The sequence below is a fragment of the Bos grunniens genome, chromosome 8 (assembly GCF_055505025.1).
Source record: "Bos grunniens cultivar Pamir isolate PY7600 chromosome 8, Bosgru_T2T1.0, whole genome shotgun sequence".
Lineage (NCBI taxonomy): Eukaryota > Metazoa > Chordata > Mammalia > Artiodactyla > Bovidae > Bos > Bos grunniens.
This window is the reverse complement of record NC_141172.1, coordinates 72,343,544-72,370,969: the sequence shown is the minus strand read 5'-3', so window position 1 is coordinate 72,370,969 and position 27,426 is coordinate 72,343,544. Positions and strand designations below refer to the sequence as shown.

Genomic DNA, 27,426 nt, shown 5'->3' with positions numbered 1-27,426 from the left:
GTGGCTTCCTTCTCAGGTTCTAAATCCGAACTTCCAACTGCCAACTGAACATCTCAAGGTCTACAAGTAAGAAATGAGGCCATCCAAGCACGTCAAGAAAATACTAGTGAGTAGTTATCTTATGCTAGGAAGATAAGATCTTACTAAACTTATAGGTAAAGAGAGAGTTCATACAGTAAGAGATGAACGGGCAGCATTATATAGTGGCTAAGAGCACAAGTCCTGGAGCCCTACAGCCTTGCATTCAAATCTTACCTACATTTACTTGCTGGGTGACCTTGGGCAGATAATTTTTTCATACCTCAGTTTCCTTATCTGTAAAAATGGGGATAAGAATAATATCTATCTCATAAGGTCATTAGGGCTTCCCTGGTGGCTTAGACAGTAAAGAATCTGCCTGCAGAGTGGGAGACCCAGGTTTGATCCCTGCGTTGGGAAGATCCCCTGGAGAAGGGAATGGCTACCCAACTGCAGTATTCCTGCCTGGAGAATGCCATGGACAGAGGAGCCTGGTGGGCTACAGTCCATGGGGTCTCAAAGGGTCGGACACAATTGAGCAACTAATACTTTTTTCACTTTCAGAGGGTTATTACAAAATACTTACAACAGTACCTAGCAAATAGGTGTATGCACGCTCAGTATGTCCAGCTCCTGGTGACCCCATGGACTGTAGCCCACCAGGCTCCTCTGTCCATGGAATTTCCCAGGCAAGACACTGGAGTAGGTTTGCCATTTCCTTCTCCAGGGGATCTTCCTGACCCAGAGGTCGACTCTGTGTCTTTTTTGTCTCCTGCATTGGCTGGTGGATTCTTTACCACTGTGCCACCTGGGAAGCCCTAGCATATAGGAGAACTTCTCAAAAACAACTTTTTTTTAATTACATTAACAAATTTTAAATGCCATAGTAAGAATCATGATTAGATGCTGATATAGAGGGGAAGAATTTGATGAGAAACAAAAGTGTCTAGAGAGATTTTGAAATATCTCTCCCTAAACTGCTTATCAGTTATAAAGGGAAAAATAGTAAGTATTATTGTAATTAAAAAAAATTTTTTTTGGCCACCCCGTGTAGCATGTGGGATCCTAGTTCTCTGACCCAGGATCAAACCCACACCCACTGTATTGGAGACACCGAGTCTTAACCTCTGGACTGACAGGGAAGTTCAATGATGTCTTCTTCCTCATTGGGCAAATGTGGGCAAGAGCAATAATCCACCTTGCCTGGGTCACAGCAAGAATAGGACCCCAGTCATCTGCTCTGTGTTTACTGCCCTAATGGATCAGCAATTACGGGGTCTCTGGTTCTCAATAACTACTTGAAAAAAAAATTTTTTTTTTAATGGGGCAGAGTTCAATTAAGAGAAGAGTCGTACTGAACAGAACAGAACTTCTACATGACTCTTTGAGACCCCATGGACTGTACCCCTCCAGGCGCCTCTTTCCATGGTGATTCTCCAGGCAAGAATACTGGAATGGATTGTCATGCCCTTCTCCAGGAGATATTCCCAACCCAGGGATTGAACCCAGGTCTCCCGCATTGCATACAGATTCTTTACCATCTGAGCCACCAGGGAAGCCCTTTCACAAAGTAAGTAGTATCCCTTTAACAGCATGACCGAAACCATAAAAGAGAAAAGCAAACCAGGTATTATTTAATCTTTAGGAATTTTTCAAGACTAAAAATAATAAAAATACCTAATATAAGTGAATATATTATGAAAAATGATATAGTCACTCATACATTTCATATGGCATTGCATATTAGTATTTGTGATAATACAGCAAGAATTATAAAGAATCTAAAAAAGACTGAATTTATGTATATGTAAAATTGAATCACTTTGTTGTCCACCTGAAACTAATACAACATTGTAAATTAACGATTCTCCAATAAAAATTAAAAAACAAAACAAAACAAACTGTAAAAAAAAATACCTCTCCTGAATAGGTCATACATGCTTTTGGAAGTGCATCCTATACTCCATGTTAACCAAAAGACTTAGAAATGATATGAGAATATATCTTAAGTGATCATAAAGCTAAATGTACACAAATACATGCTACTAATAATATAAATGCATTTTATATTGATACAACCTAAACGCTTTTATATTAAATTTATAATGAACTTTTATGATTACCTGTTTAGAGTGACACAGCTAAAACATCCCATTATAGGGAGAAGAATTAATTATGGCACATTCATATGCTGTACTGATAAACAGCCATCAAAAATGATGAAAAAAATCTTAATATTATATAGCACCGTAGATAGTGCTTATAATAAAAAGACAAAGAGGAAAAAGCAAATTACCAAACTCTATCCATGTGATAATTGCAACTATGTAAAGATATCTATGTCAATGTAAAAGGATGGATAAATAATTTAAGAAATAAAAAACATTTAATTTCCAGGTAGAAGACCATTTGAACAGGTTATTTTTGTGGTATGGCTATTATAGCATGGAATTAAAAGATTACAAATTAAGTTTTAAGCCAAAAGATTTAACTTATATTCAACATTAAAATTCACACTGATGTTAAGTATTCATCATTTATATAAAATTAAGCAGTAGGTCACAAAACAGTACATCCCATGCTTTTCTATTTGAACACAATTATGAATTCACTCCTTTAAAATATTTTAAGTTTGATCACATGGAAAGGCACTCCACGTTTCCGGTAAGGAAGGTTGAATATCAAAAAGCCATAAACTCAATCCATAAATGTAACATCATATCTCAATAAAAATAACAACAGGATTCTAAACAAGTTAATCCAAAAACAAGCACTGAGTAAAACTAGCCAGGCAAATTCTGAAAAAAGCTATTAGACACTTAAAACCCTTTAAGATCTACAGTAAATAAGACTGAATTAGCAGAAGTGCATGAACCATATAGGTAGGTCTAAGAAATGGGGGGAAAGTCCATGAATACCTAAAGAACACATTAGAATTTGATTTTTTTTTTTAAATAAGGAGGACATTTCAAATCAGTAGAGAAAAGATGGTTTGCTCACTTAACATTATAGGCTAGCCAAGCATGGAAAAAAATTGGCTCTATACTTCATACCTTATAGGAGAATAAACTTAAAAAAGAATCATAGATTTTATTATAAATAGTGAAACTGTAAAATTAGTTTTTCGTAGTCTTACAGTAGGGAAGGACTTTAACCATGATATAAAATCCAGAAGTCATAAAATCAAGTATTAAGGTATTTGACTGCATTTAAACAAAAATCAGCGCAACTAAATAAAAATTTAGAAGCAAAGTCAATAGACAAAGGAAAAATTAGGGTAATATTTCAGCTCAACACAAAGGGCCAGAATCCAACAGAAAAATGTACATGTGTGACCACAGTTCACAGAAAATAAAATACATACAAGCTACTAAACAAATGAAAAAATGCTCAATTTCATACAAGAGAAAGAAAACCACAAGTGCAACAAAACAAAATCCCCATGCCAAGAAAACATTTTCCACCTATCAGACTGGTAAAAATTAAAAGGCCTGATGATACACAATTTGGTGGCAAGGTGTGAGTGGCCAGGTACCCTTGCATATTGCTGGTGGGACTATCAACGGTTATAATCTCTGCGAAAGTCATTTTATGAATAATTTTGAGAACTTCAGCTATATATGTTTAACAGTAATTTCACTTCTTGACTTTTTCTTATATTGCTATAATTAAATATTTACAAAGTAATTTTTTTCCATTCTTTTTTAAAATTAATTTTTATTGGATATAGTTGCTTTACAATGTTGTGTTAGTTTCTGCTGTACAGCAAAGTGAATCAGCTATATGTATACATATATATCCCCTTTTTCGGATTTCTTCCCAATTAGCTGACCACAGAGCACTGAGTAGAGTTCCCTGTGCTATACGGTAGATTCTCATTAGCCATCTATTTAATACATAGCGTCAATAATGTGTATATACCAATCCCAGTCTCCCAATTCATCCCACCCCCAAAATAATATATATTGAAGATCATTCACTGCTATCACTACTGTGATAGTAAAAGGCTTAAATCAATCAAATGTCCATCAGGAAACAATGATGGAGTGTATTATGGTGTAGGTGTATCATGAGATATCTAACCTCAAAGAAAAGAGGAGGCTCTCTTTGTTCTGAAATGGAATGACTTCCAGATCTAGTAAGTGAAAAAAGCAAGGCAGATAGAGTATTATATACCACCATTTATATATCAAAAACATGTGGGAAAGGATATATATTTAGGAACTGCTTCTGTACAGATAAAAAGCTGCTGGAAAGGCACCAAGAACAGAACCTGGGGCACTTCCCTGGTGGTCCGGTGCTTGGGACTCCAAGCTTCCAGTGCAGGGGACATGAGTTCAATCCCTGGTCAGGAAACTCAAGAGCTACACGTCCAGCAGTGCAGCCAAAAAACAGAACAAAACCAGAAGACAATATCACTGGCCTCTGGAGAGTGGTACTGATAAGCTGGGAGTCTGGGACTGATGGGAGATTATTTTCATGATATACCCTTTTAAATTTCATATGTGATTATATTTCCTATTCATGAAATAAATTTTTAAGTTATTTTTAAAAACTGAAATAATGAAAGATTTCTCCAGTGGCCTACTGGGTCAGGATTCCCAGCTTTCACTGCCATGGCCCAGGTTCAGTCCCTGGGCAGGGAACTGAGATCCCATATGCCACCTGGTCCAGCCAAAAAAAATTTTAATTGAAATAATGAAAAACAAAAGGCAAGCAATAACTAGAAATTATTGTGAGACAAACTAGGATATGACTGGGTGGGTTGATAGGGTGTGACAGGATTATGGGTGATTTTTTTTTCTATTTTTCATAACTGTTGTTACTATCATGTAAATAATGATATTTCTCATGAGGAAGATGATGAGAAAGATCCCAAAACTAATAACCCAGGTACTGTGAGTTATTTTCCTATGAAGATGACACATCCACATTGACCAAGTTTCACTTGGGTGACCAAAGGCAAACATTAGGAAAGATTTACCTATCCTTCTTGGCAATTAGAGATCAAAGCCTTACCCATCAGATCCTGGTCTGGAAGGAGCGTTATCAGATGAGTTAGAAGAGGTGGAGATCACAGAGGAAGCCACTGAGGTGATGGACAATCTCCGCAGTGTGGATGACATGATGTAGGGGATCATCACAGATCCTGTGCGGCTCTGCTTCCGGTCGGTCAAGTTGGGCGGCTGAAGGAGACATGACCCCTCATGGTTAGCTGGCCTGGAATTAAGCCCCTAGCAACTGGCGCAGTTCCCACTGGTTTATGGCCAGTCCCATCTGTGTCAGTGCTGGGACCCCATCCTGATAGGCTGGTGCCTGTGCTTCATTGGCTGTTAAATACTACAAATGCTATATTCTTTTTCTGTAGTTGGGAAGATTTTATTGACACACTATTTTGCTTATTATGACATAATGAGATATTTTGTAATTGTGTATCACAACATCCTGACATTTTAAAGTCTAAGTTGTGAGTTCATTTTCTGTATATTTAACAACTCTACATTTATTTTGTTAAAGTATAGTTGATTTACAATGTTGTTAAGCTTCCGATGTACAGCAAAGTGATTCAGATATATATATACACACACACACACACACACATATAAATAAATTCATTGGAAGGACTGATGCTGAAGCTCCAATACTTTGGCCACCTGATGAGAAGAACTGACTCACTGGAAAAGACCCTAATGTGGGGTAAGACTGAAGGCAGGAGGAGAAGGGGATGACAGAGGATGAGATGGCTGGATGGCATCACCAACTAGATGGACATGAGTTTGAGTAGGCTCCGGGAGTTGGTAATGGACAGGGAGGCCTGGCGTGCTGCAGTCCATGGGGTCACAAAGAGTCAGACACAACTGAGCGACTGAACTGACTGATAAATATATATATATATACACACACACACCCCATATATATATATATATATATATATATACACACACACACTTTTCCATGGCTTATCACAGGATATTGAGTATTGTTTCCTGTGCTATACAGTAGGTCCTGGTTGTTTATCCATTGTACATATAATAATTTGCATGCATCTGCTAACCCCAAACTCCCAATCCATTCCTCCCTCACTCCCCTTGTGTAGTCCTCCCCCACTACCTTATATTCTTAGTTACAGACACAACTTAGGTTAAACCTGCCTTGTTTCTAAGACTAGAGAAAAATTCACCCTAATTTTCTATCAGTCCCATGAGAAGGGACAAACCAAGATGTTCATTACCATCAATAGGATAGCAAAACCTTTTGTCTGCTTCTCCAACTTAGCTTCTGAAAGAGGGCACTTAAAAAAGCATATACTGGAATAACAGAAGAGTTTAAGATTGAAACTATAAACCTAAAGCTTATCCTGGTGAATCTTAGGAAGTCAAGGAGCACGGATCTTCTGTCGTAAGACATGTCTCTGGTAGGACTGATTATCCCCATAGGCCACCATATCAAATCTAAATCTTAATACTGACCTGGGTCTAATAAAAACTAAATTCACTGAGTGAAAGCCACGTCTTTGCCATCTAGGAATTTGTGTAAAAGACAAATGTTCCTAAAAGAAAACTGGCAGCAGGTTAGGAGGTAAATTCATAGGAAGGCCTGACTAAACACTTGGATGACTGTGAGAGAGGATCAAAACGACACTTGGGAGAAAAAGGAAATAGAGATGGAGGCGTGGGAATTGGGGAACAGAAATACATGAAAAGAAATTCAGAGCTATGATTTGAGGAAACAGAGTTTTTAAAAATCTGGAGTTCAAGAATACAACTTTTGAAGAAAGTAGGATATGTTAAAAAGGACAGCTAAATGAAGATGGAACCAAGCATATCAACAACTGTAGAAGAGAAAAGGTTGGCCCATGTACCCCTCCACCTAATTTCTTGGAAGGAAAAGAAGAAAATTGTAGCTGTGAGAAATGTTAGGTTTAGTCGCTAAGTTGTGTCCGACTCTTGCGACCCTGTGGACTGTAGCCTGCCAGGCTCCTCTGTCCGTGGGATTTCCCAAGGAAGAATACTGGAATGGGTTGCTATTTCCTTCTCCAGGGGATTTTTCCACCCCAGGGATAGAACTCAGGCCTCCTGCATTGCAGGCGGATTCTTAACTGACTGAGCCACCAGCCAGAGTGAGAAATGTTACAACTGTTCTTAAAAAATCATGAAATCAGCTACATGCATTGTCAAATGTAACTCACAATTCTTTCTCCTCTTCAAAGGTGCAAAGGGTATGAATATTTCACCAAAACAAATAATAAAATTAAAAAAAAAGATTAGGAAAAACTATGAGTTGGACTAGATAGGACACAAATAAGTAGAGTCTGGGATGAGGAAATTCCCATTTCTAGTAGTGCGGTTTCCACAGTGTGGTCCCTAGTCCCACAGCACCACCTGGTGCACGCTGGAAATGCCAGTTCTTGGGCCTCACCCCAGACCAAGTGAATGAAAATCCCAGGGAACACGGCCCAGCAATCTGTCTTCACGAGCCTTCCAGGTTGTTCTGATGGTCATTCAAGTTTGAGAACCACTATCCTACACAACAGTTGAAGGTCATCAAGAGCAAACCATGCCTTTCCGACCCGGCCCTCCCTCTCCCACCCTGTCTGTTCAAGCCATCCCTAGTCTACTTTGATTATTTTGGCATCTGAAAAAAGGATCAGTATCACAAACAGTAGAAGAGACTAGAAAAAGGTCAGGAATAAGAAAAGCTCATAGGCTGTTGAGACAAAGCCTACCAGTGTTATGACCCCATAGCGCTTTTCCACTTTCTCCTTGAGTTCCCGGAAGCAGGAAGACAACCGGTCATGCAGTGGCTTCAGTTGCTCCGTCAGCTTCTCCCCATGGATGCGGATCCCCTCTGTCAGCAGAGGCATCTGGGAAAATGGCATGAGAGGAATGGGATGAGGTTTAGGAAGAGGGATGATTCAGATTTCGAGGCTGGGAGAGGATGAACGGTGGGGGTAGACAGGTCAACTGATGGACATAGAACAGATCAAATGAAAACGCTGTTTCTTAGCACAGGGCTTGGGAACCAGATGCCCTTGGGTTAAAGATGCAGAGGCATTCACATACCTAGGACACAAGTAACCAGGAGACCAAGCCAGGCAAACTCACATAAGCCTGGGGACCTTTCTAGGCAGGGGCAACTGATAGGTGTCACCTTGGACTGACCTGTATGACTGCATTTCCTCCCACTGTTTATAAAGGTAATGAGAGACAGAAACTGAGACCAACAATTCTCAGATGGAAACACATGCCAGTAAATCAACTGGGGGAGCTTAGTCTCCCTGCTAAGAAGACCACTCTCAACACTGCACCGTCTAATGAAATGCTCCTCCTGTGTCACTTTGCCAAATAAGTAAGACAGGCTGTGATTCTAAGAGTTTAAATAAAAAAGGAACCCTAAATGGGGGCTTGGAGATGGATGCCCCAGAGCAAGGGGTCTTCAACCTCTGGTCTAATGGCTGATAATCTGAGGTGGAGCTGATGTACTGATAAAAGGAATAAAGTGCACAATAAATGCAATGAACTTGAATTATTCCAAACTATCATTCCCAACCCCGATCTGAGGAGAAACTGTTGTCCACAGAACTGGTCCCTGGTGCGAAAAAGGCTGGGGACCGCTGCCCTAGAGAGTATCATGCAAGGCAGTCACCCAAGGAGCATGGGGTGCTGTCCCCCCACCTTCCCTGGACATACCTGCAAAGCTATTAGTCGCTTTAGCAGCTCAATCTTCTCCAGGTCTTCAGGATGCTCCTGCAAGTACTTATCTGTAAAAAATGCCTAAAAGGAGAGCATTGGCAAGTATTGATTAGAATGCATTCCTGTCTGTATATGTGACCCCGAAAGGAAGGGGAAGGAAATGGGAAGAGGGAAACACATCCTCTGTTCCTCCGGTGAACCAGGAATGATTAAGTAAACACAGATTCCATTCCTGGGATAGCCCTTAAATCACCAGTGGACAATTCAAAAAGGAATGGGGTATTTTGTAGTCTTTCTAGAATCATGCAATTCCTAGCAAGAGGACATCTTAACTATAGCTACATATACACGTCAAATCAACAGCACCAGCGGAGACTGTCATTCATTAAAATAAGTTCCCCAGAGAACTAAGAAAAGACCAAGTGACAATATCAAAAAAGTTAATCATGAGACTAAATGCCTAGATTTATAAAAGAGCAAAAAATTAACAGGCTGAAGATGTGGCTGAGAGTTTTCCTGCCTTGCAGACTGTATCACAATTACTGAAGACCTGCAAAAGTTTTAACACTTATACTCATCATCAATCTGAAAGGCTATTTTTAAGGAAAAAATGAGAAATGCTATAGATGTGGAACGGTTTTGAAAATATTAAATGCAGGTAAATGCAGGTTGTATTTATTATGGTATGTCAAGACCACATCACCCATGACATCATCAATAAATATTGATGTAAAGGCCCTATGATAAGAAAATAAACCCAAATTCAACCTACAAACATAGGTGTTACATGAAAGACTATGTTAAAGACAGAATTCATTAGGGGAGAAGAACCAAAGTCTATGGTGAACATTTATGCTCCAACAGAGTTCCAAACTAGAGTTACCTATTTCCTCCCTATACTATAACCATCACAAGCATAAGAATGCTTTCAGAGACCTTCAAATATCCCCCTTACTCTTTTCCTCCACTCCTTAGAAGGACCACCCCATTACATGAGATCCAAGAGTTCCAAAAACTATAGAATACAGTTATAAAAGAGGTCAGCGCATTTTCTGTGGAAAACAGAGTATGTGCAATATTTTTCCTTGATTGGTTGAACTGTGTCCCCATCCCCAAGGCACAGGTTGAAGTCCTAAGCCTAGGGCCTATGAAAGTGACCTCATATGGTCACAGACTAACTGCAGAGGTCTAGATGAGGTCATATTAGAATAGGAGGAACCCTTAGACACTGGTGTCTAACTGGTTTCCTTACAAGGAGGGGACATGAGAAGACAGATACCTATACACAGAGAGAACACCACGTGACGGGACAAGGAGAAGACAGTAATCTACAAGGCAAGGGATGCCAAAAGTTGCCTGCAGGACTTCCTTGGTGGTCTTGTGGTTAACAGTCTGCCTGCCAATGCGGGGGACATGGGTTCGATCCCTGGTCGGTGAAGATACCACATGCTGTGAGGCAGCTAAGCTTATGCATCACAACTACTGAGCCCCTGCTCCAGAGCACAGGAGCTGCAACTGCTGACCTTACTAGCACTACAACTATTGAAGCCCATGAGCCCTAGAGTCCATTCACCTCAACAAGAGAAGCCACCACAATGAGAAGTGCACGCACCACAACTAGAGAGTAGCCTCTGCTCTCCACAACTAGAGGAAAAGCCCTCGAAGCAACAAAGGCTCAAGTCAGCCAAAAATAAATAAAAAATTTTTTAATAAAGCAAAGGCAGCCAGTAGCCCACAGAAGCCAGGAGAGACGCAGGGAGCAGACTCATCTTCACATGCCTCAGAGGGAACTGATGCTACAGACACCTTGCTTTCAGACTGTGAGGCAGTCAATCCCTATTGTTTTAAGCCACTCTGTTGGTGGTATTTTGTTATGGCAGCCCTAGGAAACGAATACGACAGAGAATATAAATGTATAGAATCCAAGAATCACAAAAAGGAAATGGGACATTTATGGAGCAGCTTGTTATAGCAGATTCATATTTAGACGGATTATCGATCTAAATGAAGTATTTAAGTATTTGCTTAAATCTTCAGCCACCTTTCAAAATACATGTACTTGGGACTTCCCTGGTGGTCCAGTGGCTAAGACTCTGTGCCTCCAATAGAAGGAGCCCTGTCTCCATCACTGGTCAGGGAACTGCAAGCTGCAACTAAAAAGATCCTGCATGCCACATCTAAGACCAGGCATAGCCAAATAAATAATTTTAAAAATACATGTAGTTCAGGGCTTCCTTGATGGCTCAGTGGTAAAGAATCCACATGCCAATGCAGGAGGCCTGGGTTCGATCCCATGTCTGGGAAGATCCCACATGCCAGGGAACGACTGAGCCGGTGAGCCACAACTACCGAGCCTGTGCTCTAGAGCCCATGGGCCGCAACTACTGAAGCCTGCATGTCCTAGAGCCTGTCCTCCATGATAGAGAAGTCATTGCAACAAGAAGCCTGAGAATCGCCAACTAGAGAGTAGCCCCCACTTGCTCCAATCAGAGAAAAGCCTGTACAGCAACAAAGACCCAGCACAGCCCAAAACAAGTAAAATATTTAAAAAATACAGGTAGTTTATATTTTTGAAAGGTAATTTTTTTTAACCTATAATACACCCTAAAATTCCCAAAGCATCAGTTGAGTCATGGATCACCAGAGCAGAGTGCTCTGAAATTAATTATTCTAGCAGAGTCCTGCCTCACACCACAAAGGGCTGATAAATTACAGTAAATGGCTCCTGGGTTCCAATGACTAAGGCACTGATTAAAGAGCTGCCCTAAAATAGGTCACCTGTATCAAACTGGTAATGATGGATTTCCCAACTGACTGCAATAGCTCAAGGTGATCCAAGAATTTACTCTTTTCTTATACTGAGAAATATACAAAGTCACACATATTAATGAAAAGTATAAACTAATATTTTTGAAAAGTTCTTGAAATAAATTTGTTTATATATACTTCCTTTCCCTTTTCAATTTGAAGATGGTCATATTGGAAAAAACTTCATATAAAATTATATAATAGTCACAACAATGAGGGCTTCCCTGGTGGCTCAGATAGTAAAGAATCTGCCTACAATGCGGGAAACCCAGGTTCAATCCCTGGGTTGGGAAGATCTCCTGGAGAAGGAAATGGCAACCAACTCCAGTATTCTTGTCTGGAGAATTCCCATGGACAGAGAAGCCTGGCAGGCTACTGTCCATGGATTCGCAAAGAACTGGACATGACTGGGCGACGAAGCACAGCACAACGAGGCACAGACAAATGCTGCTTGATCCCACTTACAGAAGATACCTCTAACAGTCAAACTCATGGAGTGAGAAAGTACACTGGGAGAGGCCGGGGACCAGGGGATGGGGGGATGAGGAGTTAGTGTTTAATGGGGGACAGAGTTTCAGTTTAGGAAAGTGAAAAATTCAGCAGATGGATGATGGTGAGATGTAAATGTACTTAGTGCCACTGAACTGTACAGTTAAATATGGTTAAAATAGTATGTTTTATATTATTTGACTTTCACAATAAAAAAATTAAAATTATATAATTGTCACCAATATTGGCATATATAAATCAGAGTTTAGGGCGTTCTGAAAAAAAAATGAATACTTGGAAAGACACATTAAAATTTGTGCCAGATAGCTAATAGGAAAAAACACACACTGAAATCATTATAGTATTAAAAAAAAAAAGTATTGCCTTCTGGGTCCTAATATTGAATTCCATAGAAATACTGGAAATTATTACTGAACCCTCACATGGGCAAACTAGAATTGCTCTCTGGTATTAAGTCCTTACTAGCTGCTGAGAATAATAAGACTAAAAAAGGCTGAAAGAAGAGAAAGAAAGAGAGGACAGAAGAAAAAAGATCTTTCCAACAACAGACTCAGAGCAGTGGGAAACCCAATTTATCAAGAACATTCAAATCACACATTTCACCCCTAACAGGCAGAGAGAGACAGGAAGAAAACTGACACTGATCAAGCCTCTACCACATGGCAGGTGTTGTAGAATGTTTCTTATAGACAGGACGACTCCATTCCCGACATCGCTCTTGTCAGTTATGTATTTTCCTTACTTTTTCCAAATATGAAACCGGGGCTCAAGAGAAGCTAAGTATCTTGCCCAAGAGCACACAGCAGCCAATGGAAAGCCAGAACTGGGTCACAGCAGTGACTGATTCTGAAGCCCCTCATCTTCCCAGGGCACTGGGTACAAATGTAAATACAGGAACCCACAAGCTGCAAACTTTCAAAGATGTGAACATGCGTTCGCATGTCCAATCACACGAGCTGTTCTTGTGTCTGGTGTGCACTGCCACGTGCGTGTGTCCTCTACAAGTGGCTGTGCTTCGTGTACTTTCCTGTACAGAGTACACTAGTACAGGGTCATCATTTGAAGCCCAGGATGTCTGGAAGCAAGTGTAAGACAGGGTTCATGTAGCGAGTACTACTATACATTCAAGGTCCTGTACTGTAAGATTAAAAACTTTTTATTTTCCTGTTTGTTTACATGTGTTATTTGTGTGAAAAGTACTATAAGCCATTATAGTGCTGTAGAGCTGATTGTGTTAGTTGGGTACCTCGGCCACCTTTGCTGGATTTAGCAAAAAAACTGGATTCACACACATGCTCTTGGAATGGAACTTGTTCGTATGTAGGGGACTTACTGTTAAGAGAATCGGCCCATTTAACCTCTGCTTGTCCTTCCCGTCTGTCTCCTTTTCTTCCCCCTCATTTTCTGTGCTACTCGACAGGGGTGTTACTTGTTATATTTATATTCAAGAAGCATTAGTCCCTCAGTCGTGTCCAACTCTTTGCAACCTCATGGACTGTAGCCCACAAGCCTTCTCTGTCCATGGAATCCTCTAGGTCAGAGTATTGGAATGGGTTGCCATTCCCTTCTCGAGGGGATTTTCCCAACTCAAGGATTCAATCTGGACCCCCTTAATTGCAGGCAGAGTCTTTACTGTCTAAGACACCAGGGGAAAAGTTTTCAGGAAGACTCCCAAATTATTTAGCCACTGAAACCACACCTAACAATTAAAAACCCTCTATTATATATACTGAATGCATTCAGTTCTGTTCAGTTGCTCAGTCGTGTCTGACTCTTTGCGACCCCATGAATCACAGCACTCCAGGCCTCCCTGTTCATCACCAACTCCAGGAGTTCACTAAGACTCATGTCCATCGAGTCGGTGATGCCATCCAGCCATCTCATCCTATGTTGTCCCCTTCTCCTCCTGCCCCCAATCCCTCCCAGCATCAGGGTCTTTTCCAACGAGTCAGCTCTTCGCATCAGGTGGCCAAAGTATTGGAGTTTCAGCTTCAGCATCAGTCCCTCCAGAGAACACCCAGGACTGATCTCCTTTAGGATGGACTGGTTGGATCTCCTTGCAGTCCAAGGGACTCTCAAGAGTCTTCTCCAACACCACAGTTCAAAAGCATCAATACTTTGGCGCTCAGCTTTCTTTATAATCCAACTCTCACATCCATACATGACTACTGGAAAAACCATAGCCTTGACTAGACAGACCTTTGTTGGCAAAGTAATGTCTCTGCTTTTGAATATGCTATCTAGGTTGGTCCTAACTTTCCTTCCAAGGAGTAAGCATTTTTTAATTTCATGGCTGCAGTCACCATCTGCAGTGATTTTGGAGGCCAAAAACATAAAGTCTGACACTGTTTCCACTGTTTCCCCATCTATTTCCCATGAAATGATGGGACCGCATGCCATGATCTTCGTTTTCTGAATGTTGAGCTTTAAGCCAACTTTTTCACTCTCCTCTTTCACTTTCATCAAGAGGCTTTTGAGTTCCTCTTCACTTTCTGCCATAAGGGTGGTGTCATCTGCATATCTGAGGTTATTGATATTTCTCCTGGCAATCTCGATTCCAGCTTGTGTTTCTTCCAGCCCAGCGTTTCTCATGATGTACTCTGCATATAAGTTAAATAAGCAGGGTGACAATATACAGCCTTAAGGTACTCCTTTTCCTATTTGGAACCAGTCTGTTGTTCCACGTCCAGTTCTAACTGTTACTTCTTGACCTGAATGACTGAATGCATTACCTCCAGTTAAATGGTGCTTCACCCAAACCCTATACAGTGGATTCCCACACAGTGAGCATTCCATTCACGCATTTCTAGAGTAACATATAAGACTCTTACTTGAACTAATTTAATTGTAGAGCCAGGGCCAGCATTTGTCCATGCAACCCATTGCACAACATGTCAGGGCAGGGATTCCTAGAATCTAGTTTCAAATAGAGTGTGGCTCTGTGTTTCCCACAGACGCTACTTCCTTTCTGGGGCATCCTCAGGTCTAGAGTCCACTAGAAAGCTTTCTACCTTCCAGAGGAGAGAGGGAGTGGGGGGTGGAATTCATAGGTAGTGAATCAAGCAGAAGTCCACCAGGCTGATCTTTTGGTGACTCTACCAGACACTGGCCTGACCCTGGCTGGGCGGCTAATAGTCTCTAGGAGGTGTGAGCTCAGGGAGAAGCTTTCCATTCATTTCATTTGCCCATTCCTAAAGTCGGGAGCATGAATACCTCTCAGAGAAATTGTAAGAAACTAATTCGCCAGCTGCACAATGCCACTGGAGAAGGAGGGAGAGATACACCCAACCTGGTGGCCCTGTGGGGTTCCCAGGATGCAGCCCACCTACCTTCTCATAGTTAGAGAAGCCCCCCATGACAGCTGGGTCCACGATGCCATTGAGCAGCATGGAGAGGGGATGCACAGAGAGGGACCGGTCCCAGGCATGCTGCTGAACACAGTTGCTGATCTTCTCATTGGTGAGCTCCATGGTTTCGATGGCATTCTCCAGAGGACTGATTTCCTCCTGTGGACAGAGCACATGGGAGAACAGAGACACCGAGCTCCATGGTCACTTCTGGGAAGAAGCCCAAGCCTTCCACTCAACAGGAACACAATTCCCACCAAGCTATGGAGGAGTGATGTTCTGCTTGTTAAGATCACGTTTATTAATAAGGATAGAACACTTACTTGAAATGGTGTTGGTAAGCTGCAAGATAAGCTACTTTGTTTCTCAATATAGTTTAACACTTTTGCATGATTTCATAAATGACAGCTATTTTTATTTATACATTATAAATCCATTGAACACTCAGAATGTATGGAATCAGAGAGCAAGATGAAAACAAATGGCTAAACAGTAAAAACTAGGAGTAAGTAGAATTTTAATTTGTGATTTATTTAGAAGACACTCATTTTCTTTGCTAAGCTGTTTAAAATCTCAGAAAGTACAAGGATAATTTATATATCGGAGTTATGGTAATGATTATTTCTTGGGGCAAAGTGTCTATGGAAATTTTGAGAAGACAAAATTGGAGCTGTAAGAATGGTTGTTTCTTAGGCAAATCTTTCTTAAGAGATTCTTGAGATGATCAACAACAAGAGGGGAGCAATATATGTGACCCAAGACATTTGGGCACAACCAACAATACTCACTGCTAAGAGGTTTCATGCTCCTTTCATGAGAAAAGCTAAGAGATTCTGGGAGTCGCACATTCAGACCTACATTAACTCACCTTAGTATGGGTTCTATTGTTCATAGAAGTTGGAAATAATAAGATGTATTAGAATATTCAAGCTGGATTTTACATGAGAATCAAGTAAGATATAATATGGATTCAGAAAGAGCTCCTTCTGTGGAAATGTCTTCCAAACCAGATTCAAGAAAAATTGCCTTCTTCTTCACTTTACCCATGATCAACCAGCATGACCTCCTACTCCAAACTTGATACAAGCCTCTGTCCAAAATCACATTCACATTTCAAAAATAGTAACTTATCACTAGTGGGATGGAACACCTCAAACTTCAGATTTGTTCAAGACCTATTTCTTAATTGCTTATTTTCTGCAAGCACTGGGCTGAGAACCATTGTTACAAAAGTGATTAAGGTACAATTCGGCTGGAAGAAGCTTTGGACAGAGGAGCCTGGTGGGCTACAGTCCATAGGGTCGCAGAGAATCAGACACGATGGAGCAACTGAGCACATGGCTGGAAGGAGCATGTGATTTTTATAGGGTCAAGGTCAGAATGCAGAGGTCTCAAGACAAGTGAGCATGGGCGGTAACTCTTTAAAATAAGCCCAGGTTCTGACAGGGCATAGAAAAAGGGCATCTAACTCGGGTTGGGAGTTTCAGAGATGGCTTCCTGGAAAAGCTGGTATCTAAACTCAATCTCAATGGGAGTTAGGTTAAGAAGTAGGGAGAGGGCATTCTGGATAGAAAGAATGATCCAATGTCATAGAGGATTGAATGAGCACAGAATGAGCAATTTAGTTCCAGGCACAGAAGACCAAGTAGAAGAGGCTTTTAGTCCCAAAGACCCTGTCTACATGTGCTAGGAGCATGGGCTTTCTAGTCTAGGCACTGGGGAGCCATGGCAAGGTTTTGAGCATGAGAATGATACAGCTGGATTTTCACTATGGAATTCACATTCTGAGGCAGAGAGGGAAAGACCTAAGAAGCCACCAGGCAGGGTGGGGCCAATCAGGAGCCTTTTTCAACATCATCAGCCAGAGATGAATGAGAGTAGAAACAGCGCACCATAGTAGGACTGGGGGAAGAAAAAACCAAAACGGACTTAATAAATATTAGAAAGCTAAAAATGACCAGCTTTGGGGAGTGCTGAAGATGGATGTGAGAGTTGGACTATAAAGAAAGCTGAGCCTCGAAGAATTGATGCTTTTGAACTGTGGTGTTGGAGAAGACTCTTGAGAGTCCCTTGGACTACAAGGAGATTCAACCAGTCCATTCTGAAGGAGATCAGCCCTGGGATTTCTTTGGAAGGAATGATGTTGAAGCTGAAACTCCAATACTTTGGCCACCTCATGTGAAGAGCTGACTCATTGGAAAAGACCCTGATGCTGGGAAAGATTGAGGGCAGGAGAAAACGGGACGACAGAGGATGAGATGGTTGGATGGCATCACCGAATTGATGGACATGAGTTTGGGTAAACTCTGGGAGTTGGTGATGGACAGGGAGGCCTGGCGTGCTGCAGTTCATGGGGTTGCAAAGAGTCGGACACGACTGAGCGACTGAACTGAACTGAAGATGGAAAAGTCGAGGATAAGTGATGATGTGATGAGTTGAAAAATAAAAGGAGAGGAAGTATTCTTGGAGGAAAGAATGTAACTGATAGGAAACTCTAAGGAGGAATTTCAAAAACGTTTCTGGGTGCTAGCAGGATCCTTGGGGAGACAAGAGCCATTTGGTCTTATAAAAGAGCCATTCACTGGCAGTAACCTTTAGGATTGGTGTTGTTACATCAGTTTTATAAAGGAGTTCTATTCGACAAGCATGTCTTTTATTTCTCTTTTGGAAAATGAAGTTGGCTGGAGGAGCTAGTGAGTACCAGAGGGGGGGATTTAACAAAGGCTCTTATTTTATTTGGAGACAGAAATATTCTGAGTTCCACTTTCAGATGACTTACTATTGAGATCTGTTTGACTTCAAACCACTTGAGGATCCCAGGGAAGGTATAGGCAGTCGTATATGTGGTCCTTTCAATCCACATGGTCTGGTGGAAGGAAGGAAAGTGGGAAATGTTAGTTAGTTCCCAAGAAAAACAGCAAAATTCTCAGGTTTAGTTGAGATTCTATTGGATTTATTTTTAAAATTTTTAAACATTTTTTCATTTTATATTAACAAATTTTATTTAATATTTTATATTATTTTACTTTGTATTTACTTTATATTTAAGGAATTTTTTATTTTATATCGAAACTAACACAATGTTGTTTTCGTTTCAGGTGTACAGCAAAGTGACTCAGCTATACATATACATGTATCTATTCTCTTTCAAATTCTTTTCCCATTTAGGTTATTACAGAACTGTGAACAGAGCTCCCTGTGCTAGACAGTAGGTTCTTGTCGACTCTCTAGAGATTCTATTTTAAATGCCTCCTTAGTGAATTAGCCCAAATTTTCTACTAAACTTTAAAGATTCTATACGTTTAAAGCAGAAAGGAATTCTCTGTTAGGTCCCCCTCACTCTTTTTGATGGGAAATTTGAGGTCCAGAGAGGTGTGACATGCTCAAACCAAGTTCATGGTGGCAGCAGGCTCAGGAGTGGAGCCCAGTTCCTGGATCCCTAGTCTAGCGCTTTCCACTGAGAGGACAGCCTGCTGATGAGGTAATAAGTACATGGACCCGCTACACCAGGGCTGCCATCATTTCTGCTGTAGGTGCTGGTTGGGTGGATAGCCTCCATTCTGGATGTCAATTTCATCTTGTTTTAGAGGTCCAAGTGGTGAACTCACAGCAAACTCATTGTCAGGATCCTTTTCTCCTTTCCGGAATGGCCGAGAATACCTGAACTGCTGTACTTCGTTGGCTCTGTAGTAGCTGGGGAAAGACACAGTCACAATGCTGTGGCTTCTTTCTTACAATAAGCACTCCTCCGTCAAAACCTGGGACGCATTTCACATGGACTGAGTCTTATCCGTTAAATTTTCTGAACACTGATATAGTCTCCATGATGAAGGCTGGAGGTGGTACAGAACTTGATTTTATTGCACATCTTAATTACTGATGCATCTATCTCCCAGTTCACAATTTTAAAAGGCATATGGGGCTTCCCTGGTGGTTCAGTGGTAAAGAATCCACCTACGAATGCAGGAGACACAGGTTCCATCCCTGATCTAGGAAGATCCCACATGCTGTGTGGAGCAACCAAGCCCATGCGAAACAACTACTGAGCCAGCACTCCAACAACCAGGAATTACACCTACTGAAAGCTGTGGGCCCTAGAGCCCATGCTCCGCAACAAGAGAAGCCACCGCAACGAGAAGCCCGAACACGGCAACTAGAGAGTAGCCCTCACTCACCAGAACTAGAGAAAATCCCTCAGAGCAAAGAAGACTCAGTACAGCCAGAAATAAAATAATAAAACTTTTTACAAGACTTAAAGTAATAAAAAAACTGTTAAATAAAAGGCAAAAGAACTTATGGCAGTGTTTGTGATCTCATTTGTATTACAGTTTCATCAGGCCAACTAGCATTTTAGCTTCTTAAGAAAACAGATGAGGCCTTCAGTCATGGGGGAACTCACCAAGCAAGGTGAGGTCAGCCATTACTGACCAGTGAATCCTTCTGGGTGGAAAAATGAACTAGGGGATCTGAACTCAAGAGCAAACTTCCTAATTTCCTACCCTCTACTAGAAAAAATAAAAATAAACCCCCCAAATTCTATGAGTTACCAAGCTCTTACCTTATACTGAACATGGAATAGATATTTGCTGTGGTCTGAACATTTGGGTCCCCTGCTCACCCCATGTTGAAATCTTAATGTCCAATGTGATGGTGTTAGAAGATGGGCCTTTGGGTGGTGATTAGCTCATGATGGTGGAGCCCTTGTGAATGGGGTTAGTGACGATATTAAAAAAGAAGAAACACAGAGCTTCCTCACCCCTCACTCCGGCAGGAAAGACACACTGAGAAAATGAACCATATATGAAGCAGGAAGTAGGCCCTTCCCAGATGCCAAAACTGTGAGGAATAAATTTCTGTGGTTTATAAGCCTCCTCAGTCTATGGTCTTCTGTTACGGTACAGCAAATGGATGAAGACAAGAGAAGGTCTTTCACACGGTAATGAATTTAAGGATTTGGTTTTGATAGACTTCTACATAAAGTGTGTGTGAGAGACACATGGTTTAAAATACCAAACAAAAAACCCCCACTTACTTTAAGATCTGCTCCGGAACTGGTTTATCCTTGTAATTGGGTGGAAGGTTCATCACTGGCTTGACAGTGAAGCACTGCATGTCTGAGGAGCTCGTTAAGGAAGAAAGAGCCAGGAAGCTGTCACTGCAAAAAGAACTGCCTTTTCCTCTTGCTTTACCAATGGAAACACTACCCACACCAACCACTCCTTTGAAGCAAAGGCCAGGACCACACTGAAAATGAGGTTCCATTAGGTATTACCGCAATGCCTTAGTAAGTCATAATCCTAGAACACTTTTTTATCAGACACATGTCAAACAACCTTGCCAGAGGAAAACAGACATTAATGCAATTTCAGGAAAACAGGTGATTAGAAATTATTTTAACTTTGTTTTGGACAAGCATCCATCTGAAATATTCAGACTCCAGAGCCCAGGCAATACGAATTTCTTGTATCTTTGGATACCTTAGATTTGAACCTTAGACTTGAACTTTTCTGTCTTTACCAACAAAGTTTCCAAACCTATAGTTTTGAAACTGGCACTGGGTCTGGACCTAATATTGTTGTTGTTGTTAAGTTGCTCAGTTGTGTCCAACTCTTTTCAACCCCATGGACTGCAATCTTCCAGGCTCCTCTGTCCACGGGACTCTCCAGACAAGAATATTGGAGTGGGTTGCCATTTTTTCCTCCAGGGGATCTTCCCAAGACAGTATCGAACCCATGTTTCTTGCATTGGCAGGCGGGTTCTTTATCACTGAACCACCAGGGAAGCCCCAGACCTGACACTGACTCCCCATATTTCTCAACATGAAGGCTGCCTTCCACTGACACCAAAAATCACCTGGAGATTTACTCAAAATGCAGAATTAGAATTCACAGCTGGTGAATCAGAATCTCTCCATGGTGATTCTTAAATATAACACAATTGGAGAACCACTGGGCTATACTTTACAATGTTACAGCTTACAAAGCATTTTCACATAAACGATCTTTTTATCTTGATCTTCACAGAAATGCTATTAAATATTTGCAAAAAAATAAGAGTTCAGTTCAGCCGCTCAGTCATGTCCAACTCTTTGTGACCCCATGGACCTCAGCACGCCAGGCTTCCCAATCCATCACCAACTCCCAGAGCTTGCTCAAACTCATGTCCATCAAGTCGGTGATGCCATCCAACCATCTCATCTTCTATCATCCCCTTCCTTCTCCTCCTATATCGTCCCCTTCTCCTCCTACCTTCAATCTTTCCCAGCATCAGGGTCTTTTCCAAGGAGTCAGTTCTTCACATCAGGAGGCCAAAGTATTGGGAGTTTCAGCTTCAGCATCAGTCCTTCCAATGAATATTCAGCACTGATTTCCTTTAGGATGGACTGGTTAGATCCCCTTGCAGTCCAAGGGACTCGCAAGAGTCTTCTCCAACACCACAGTTCAAAAGCATTAATTCTTTGGCACTCAGCTTTCTTTATAGTCCAACTTTCACATCCATCTAAGACTACTGGAAAAACCATAGCTCTGTCTAGACAGACCTTTGTTGGCCAAGAAATGTTTCTGCTTTTTAATATGCTGTCTTGGCTGGTCATAGCTTTTCTTTCAAGGAGCAAGTGTCTTTTAATTTAATGGCTGCAGTCACCATCTGCAGTGATTTTGGAGCCCCCCAAAATAAAAGTCTGTCACTGTTTCCCCATCTATTTGCCATGAAGTGATGGGACTCAAGCCAGCTTTTTCATTGTCCTCTTTCACTTTCATCAAGAGGCTTTTTAGTTCTTCTTCACTTTCTGCCATAAGTGTGGTGTCATCTGCACATCTGAGGTTATTGATATTTCTCCCAGCAAACTTGAATCCAGCCTGTACTCATCCAGCCTAGCATTTCTCATGATGTTCTCTGCATATAAGTTAAATAAGCAGGGGGACAATATACAGCCTTGACGTACTCCTTTCCCAATTTGGAACCAGTCCGTTGTTCCACGTCTGGTTCTAACTGTTGCTTCTTGACCTGCATACAGATTTCCCAGGAAGCAGGTCAGATGGTCTGGACCTAGGAAAATTCTTAAAGAAAATTCTTTAAAAAGCCAGAGTTACCCCTTTGGAAAACCAAGGCCTGGAGAAGTTAAGCAACTGGTTAAAATCAAATGGCTATGCAGATATGACTTTGGCATGAGCTCCAGGACTCGTGTTTCTACATCAAATCCATAAAGACCTCTTTTCATTGCCACACCAAGGAGGCATCTCAACTGTTTTCTGAACCCCCAAACTGAAACCTTTCTTTCCCAAGCATCTACTAAGTGTTAATAGGCCATACACTTCCCTTTGAAAGACATGTCAGTCAACTGCTCTATCGTTATTACTGACCATCTTTCTATAGCAACTGACCACTCTATACCTATAATAATTAATATGTACTGAAATGTTATTATGTGCCAGGGACTCTTCTCAGTATTTTACAGCCAATCTTTACAAGAACTCCAAGGGGAAGAGTGATCATCACCCCCATTTTCTTGATAAGAAAACAGGCACAGAGAAACTGAGCTGCCCAAAGTGACATAGGAAGGGACAGCGCTGGGACTTGAACCTGGGCAGTTTGCTCCAGAGCGCTTTTTCTTATTTATCTACCATTCCCCACCTGCTCTGGCTTACCGACCTCTTTTAGAATACAGTAAGTCCTCTAAATATGAACCTTCGAGTTGTGAACTTTCAAAGATGTGAATATGCATGCCATGCCATCAACATCAGGCCTGAGTGAAATTGCAGCTTGCCCTCCTCTCCTATTGCTGATGATATCATCTCTACCATCTCCCTCCTCCCATCAGTAACTCTTCTTGCCTATTCACTCGACACCAGTCCCTGTATGCCAGCTGTGGTACTGGACTATGCACTTTTCAAGGTACTGTACTGTAAGATTAAAAGTGTTTTATTTTTTGTGTTTGTCTTTTATGTATTATTTGTATGAAAAGTATTATAAACCTATGACAATACAGTACTGTATGGCCAATTATGTTACTTGGGTACCTAGGCTAATGTTTTGGACTTATGAACAAATTGGACTTGCAAATGTACTCTTGGAATGGAACTTGTTCATACGTGGGAGACTTCCTTTACTGTTCAATTCCATAACATCTCTAATTTTTAAAATGCATGCAACTGGTTTTTCAGTAAGACATTATACATTACCAAAAGAGAGCTATGTGTCTTTATACAGGTTCCAGAATTCAGAACAGGAAGTCTACATTCTCCCCGGGCTCTGCCTGTGACTGTAACACACGTCCTTCCATACTCAAGATTTGCTTCTCATCTCCCTCTTTCAGTTACATCATAGCCCTGAGCTAAGGACATTAGGTTCCCGAAGCTTTTATGCAGACGGGACACTGAGTCAGGATGGTTAAATGAGTCTGAGGACAGGACCTACCTGCATGCAGGCACAGGACTGAACCCCCACCTTCTGTGGCTGGGCTGGGGCTGTAGCAGGTTCCAGAGCCCCGGGCCAGGACTTCCCTGGTGGTTCAGTGGCTAAGACTCCACACTCCCAATGCAGGGGGACTGGGTTTGATACCTGCTCGGGGAACTAGATCCCACGTGCTACAAAGAGTTTGCATGCCACCAGCTAAAGATCCCATGTACTGCAACCAAGACCTGACAGAGCCAAATAAATGAGTAAATAATAAACGTTAAAAAAAAAAAAAAAAAAAAAAAGAGCCCCTAAGCTGTGGTGCAAGACAAGGATACACTGCTTGGGGGAAGACTTGATATCATCTCCTGGGGGGGTGGTGCTGCTCATCTTCTCCGCGTTGGGAAACTGGGTCAGCAGCCGCAGGCTGAAGTCTTCTCGCCTCTCGTACTCCTTCCCCCGGTAGATGAAGATCTTGTTCTGCAGGTCAGGACACGCAGGGAGAAGCATTAAATATGAACAGTGAAGGGCAATTGGGGATTCAAGTCTCAAGGAAGTCACCGTCCTCCCCAGGCTAAGTGCAGCCCCTCCCTCGCCACCACGTTCCCACTGAACACTTACTATGTGCTCAGAGCAACCATCATATATGAAAGAGCTCACAGTTTATTTGGGGAGTTAAGTCAAAATGCTTCTCAAGAGGGTGCCCTAGGATGATAACTCGTGTGCAAGGTCTACACTGATCCACAAGGAGATAAGGAGTTTGCACCCTATCGGAAATTCATGAGGTCACTGGGCATGCTGCTTAGGTTAGCTGGTATTTCTCATGGCAAGAAAATGAAAGAATGAAGGGCATTCATATACACTGAGGTGCAAGCTCCTTTCTCATTCCTTAACTTACTGGATCTTACTTTCTCATCATGATCCAGTAAGTTAGGGAATCAGGACGTAAGTGACCCTGCCTCAGAGAACTCGAAAGTGCAAACAAGATCAATCAACAGGTTAGGTGGGAACAGAGAACAGGATTAATCGACAGCCAGTCCCAAGCCAATCCTGGAGATGGCTGTGGATGACAACATCAAGGTCTCATAGACAAGAACTGCTCTCAATACTAGTCTTTCCACTCCAAACTGCAGCTTTTTTTCCCTTTAATAAAATTAACAAAATTGGATGTTTTGGAAAAGAAATTTTTGCGAGGTCCCAGACACAGAAGAAATTTGCCTCACAGTTCCTGCAAGTTCAACTGTCACTGTTTTGATGGTTCCTGCTCCTCTCATTGTCACAAACATGAATACTTAGCTTAGTATCTAAAGCATACACATATTGTGGTGTATTGTGTGTTCAGTCACTCTGTCGTGTCTGACTCTTTGCAACCCTGTGGACTGTAGCCCATGGTTCTGCTGTGTATGGAATACTCCAGGCAATAATACTGGAGTAGGTTGTCATTTCCTCCTCCAGGGGATATTCCTGACCCAGGGACTGAACCCATACCTCCTGCGCATCCTGCAATGCAGTTAAGATTCTTTACCTCTGAGCTACTGGGTAAGCCCCACACATGATCCATTTTTAACTAAAATCTGGGCCCATACTGTCCTATAAAATGTTTCTTAAAAATCACTAGTCCAGATGAATGGACAAAGAAGACGTGGTACATATATACAATGGAACATTACTCAGCCATAAAAACGAACAAAACTGGGTCATCTGTAGAGAAGTGGATGGACCTAGAGACTGTCATACAGAGTGAAGTAAGTCAGAAACAGAGAAACAAATACTGTATATTAATACACAGATGTGGAATATATGGTACAGATGAACCTATTTGCTGAGCAGAAATACAGACACTGGCATAGAGAACAAATATATGAACATCAAAGGGGGAAGGGGAAGTAGGATGGACTGGAAGATTGCGACTGACATATACATATCTGGATTGACATACTGACATATAAGATAGATAACTAATAATGACCTACCGTATAGCACAGGGAACTCTACTCAATACTCTGTAATGATATATATGGGAACAGAAACTTAAAAAGAGGGGATATATTTATACATATCGCTGATTCACTTTGCTGTACAGCAGAAACTAATGCAACATTGTAAGGCAACTATATTTCAATAAAAAAATAAATCAGGAGAAAAAATTTTAAAAATCACTTGTACAGCCATACACTAAACATGTATTGAGCAAATTAGATCTGCTAAATGCTGGGGGTAAAATGGTGACCCTGCTCTGGTGGAAAGAAACAGAGAACGAGTAAGTTAATAAAATAATTTTGGTAATTTAAGTATCTTGAAGGCAATACACCTCTAGGCCCAACACAGAGGGCCATGAAAACTGCCCAGTCTTTTGGAATCGATGATTAAATGTTTCCAAGCTGGGAGAGATTTATGAGACTGATGTTGCATTATGTGATTTCATCATTCAGGCAGAACTATGGTGAGCTAGGGATTGGAGTATAAGAAAACACTAAGGGTATGACAACTGTGGAGAAAACCAGACAAGCAGAAGCTCAGCACAAGGGTGCTCAACCTGAAGGAGAGGGCTTCAAGGCACACTTGGGACTTGACTGGGTAGAGATGGAAGGATAGGGTTAGATGAGAAAAGGAGAGGGGAGGACAACCAGGCAAAAAGTACTGAGAGCAGGCAGAAGAAATGTTCTCGAGACTTCCTGGTGATTCAACGCTTAAGAATCCGCCTGCTGAGGCAGGGGACATGCGTTCAAGACCTGGTCCAGGAAGATCCCACATGCCGCGGAGCAACTAGGCCTGTGCATCACAACTACTGAGCTGGTGCTCCACAGTAAGCAAAGTCGCTGCAAAGAAGCCCACGCACCGCAAGGAAGAGTAGCCCCTGCCCACTGCAGCTAGAGAAAGCTTGAGAGCAGCAACCGAGATCCGACACAGCTAAAAATGAACTATTTTTTTAAAAAAGAAGGGTGTTTGGATGTGTTAGAATATGAAAGGCTTTGAAAGACAGGTCAGTAGTCCAAAGGCTGGGAATTTGCTGGAGGTTCTGGTAGGAAGGCTCAATGTGATGAAGGAAGAAGTGTCATCAGCCTAACGTGTCCAGCTGTAGGGAACTGCGGCAGGAGTCTGTGCGAGAAAGAGAAGCTGAGGGATCTCGTGTTGGAGCCTGTGGTATTTGGTAAAAAGCAAAGAGATGGGGGAGTGCGTGAGAGTTCTCAGATGAGAGCCTCAGGGAAGAAGAGTGGCACCAGTGACAGAAACAGATGAGAAGGAGGCCTGCTGGGGGCCAGGGGACAGGATGGGAAATTTACACATTCTGAGTTTGGGGAAATACTCCGTAACACAGAAGAGCATTCAGGTTACATCATTCATGTGGATTCTCTATTTTTCAGTACACAACAACAACACACAACATCTACAAACTCCTATACAGTTTATAAGAACTCCCATCTAACAGTCATTTCATTCTCAAATTAGCCCTGCAATGTGGACCTTATTTTTGTAACGTCCAGGTCAGAAAACCAAGACTTGATGGTTATATGATTTGGTCAAAATCACAGGTACTCAGAAGATGATTCAGACTCACTTTTTCAACTTGAAAGTCTAGACTTATTTTCACTGAATCACTGCTGCCACTAAGTTTACAACCATTATTCCATGTGAACTAATAATCACATGTAATA

At 41.6% G+C, this 27,426-nt stretch overlaps 1 protein-coding gene across 4 annotated transcripts in view; it reads right to left on the bottom strand.

The window, feature by feature from the left end:
* Nucleotides 1-27,426, bottom strand: part of DOCK5 (dedicator of cytokinesis 5) — a 280,689-nt gene that overhangs the window by 4,756 nt on the left and 248,507 nt on the right. For 3 of the 4 annotated variants that reach the window (XM_086416473.1, XM_086416474.1, XM_086416475.1), the window contains 8 exons: nt 24,109-24,250; nt 20,409-20,490; nt 18,985-19,069; nt 18,156-18,242; nt 15,359-15,535; nt 8,709-8,792; nt 7,745-7,882; nt 5,038-5,204 (listed from right to left, as the gene is read on the bottom strand). In XM_086416473.1, coding sequence (XP_086272599.1) covers nt 5,038-5,204; nt 7,745-7,882; nt 8,709-8,792; nt 15,359-15,535; nt 18,156-18,242; nt 18,985-19,069; nt 20,409-20,490; nt 24,109-24,250 — 962 coding nt within the window. The remainder of the gene's footprint in view (nt 1-5,037; nt 5,205-7,744; nt 7,883-8,708; nt 8,793-15,358; nt 15,536-18,155; nt 18,243-18,984; nt 19,070-20,408; nt 20,491-24,108; nt 24,251-27,426) is intronic. The other variant, XR_015170066.1, reaches the window with a different exon arrangement.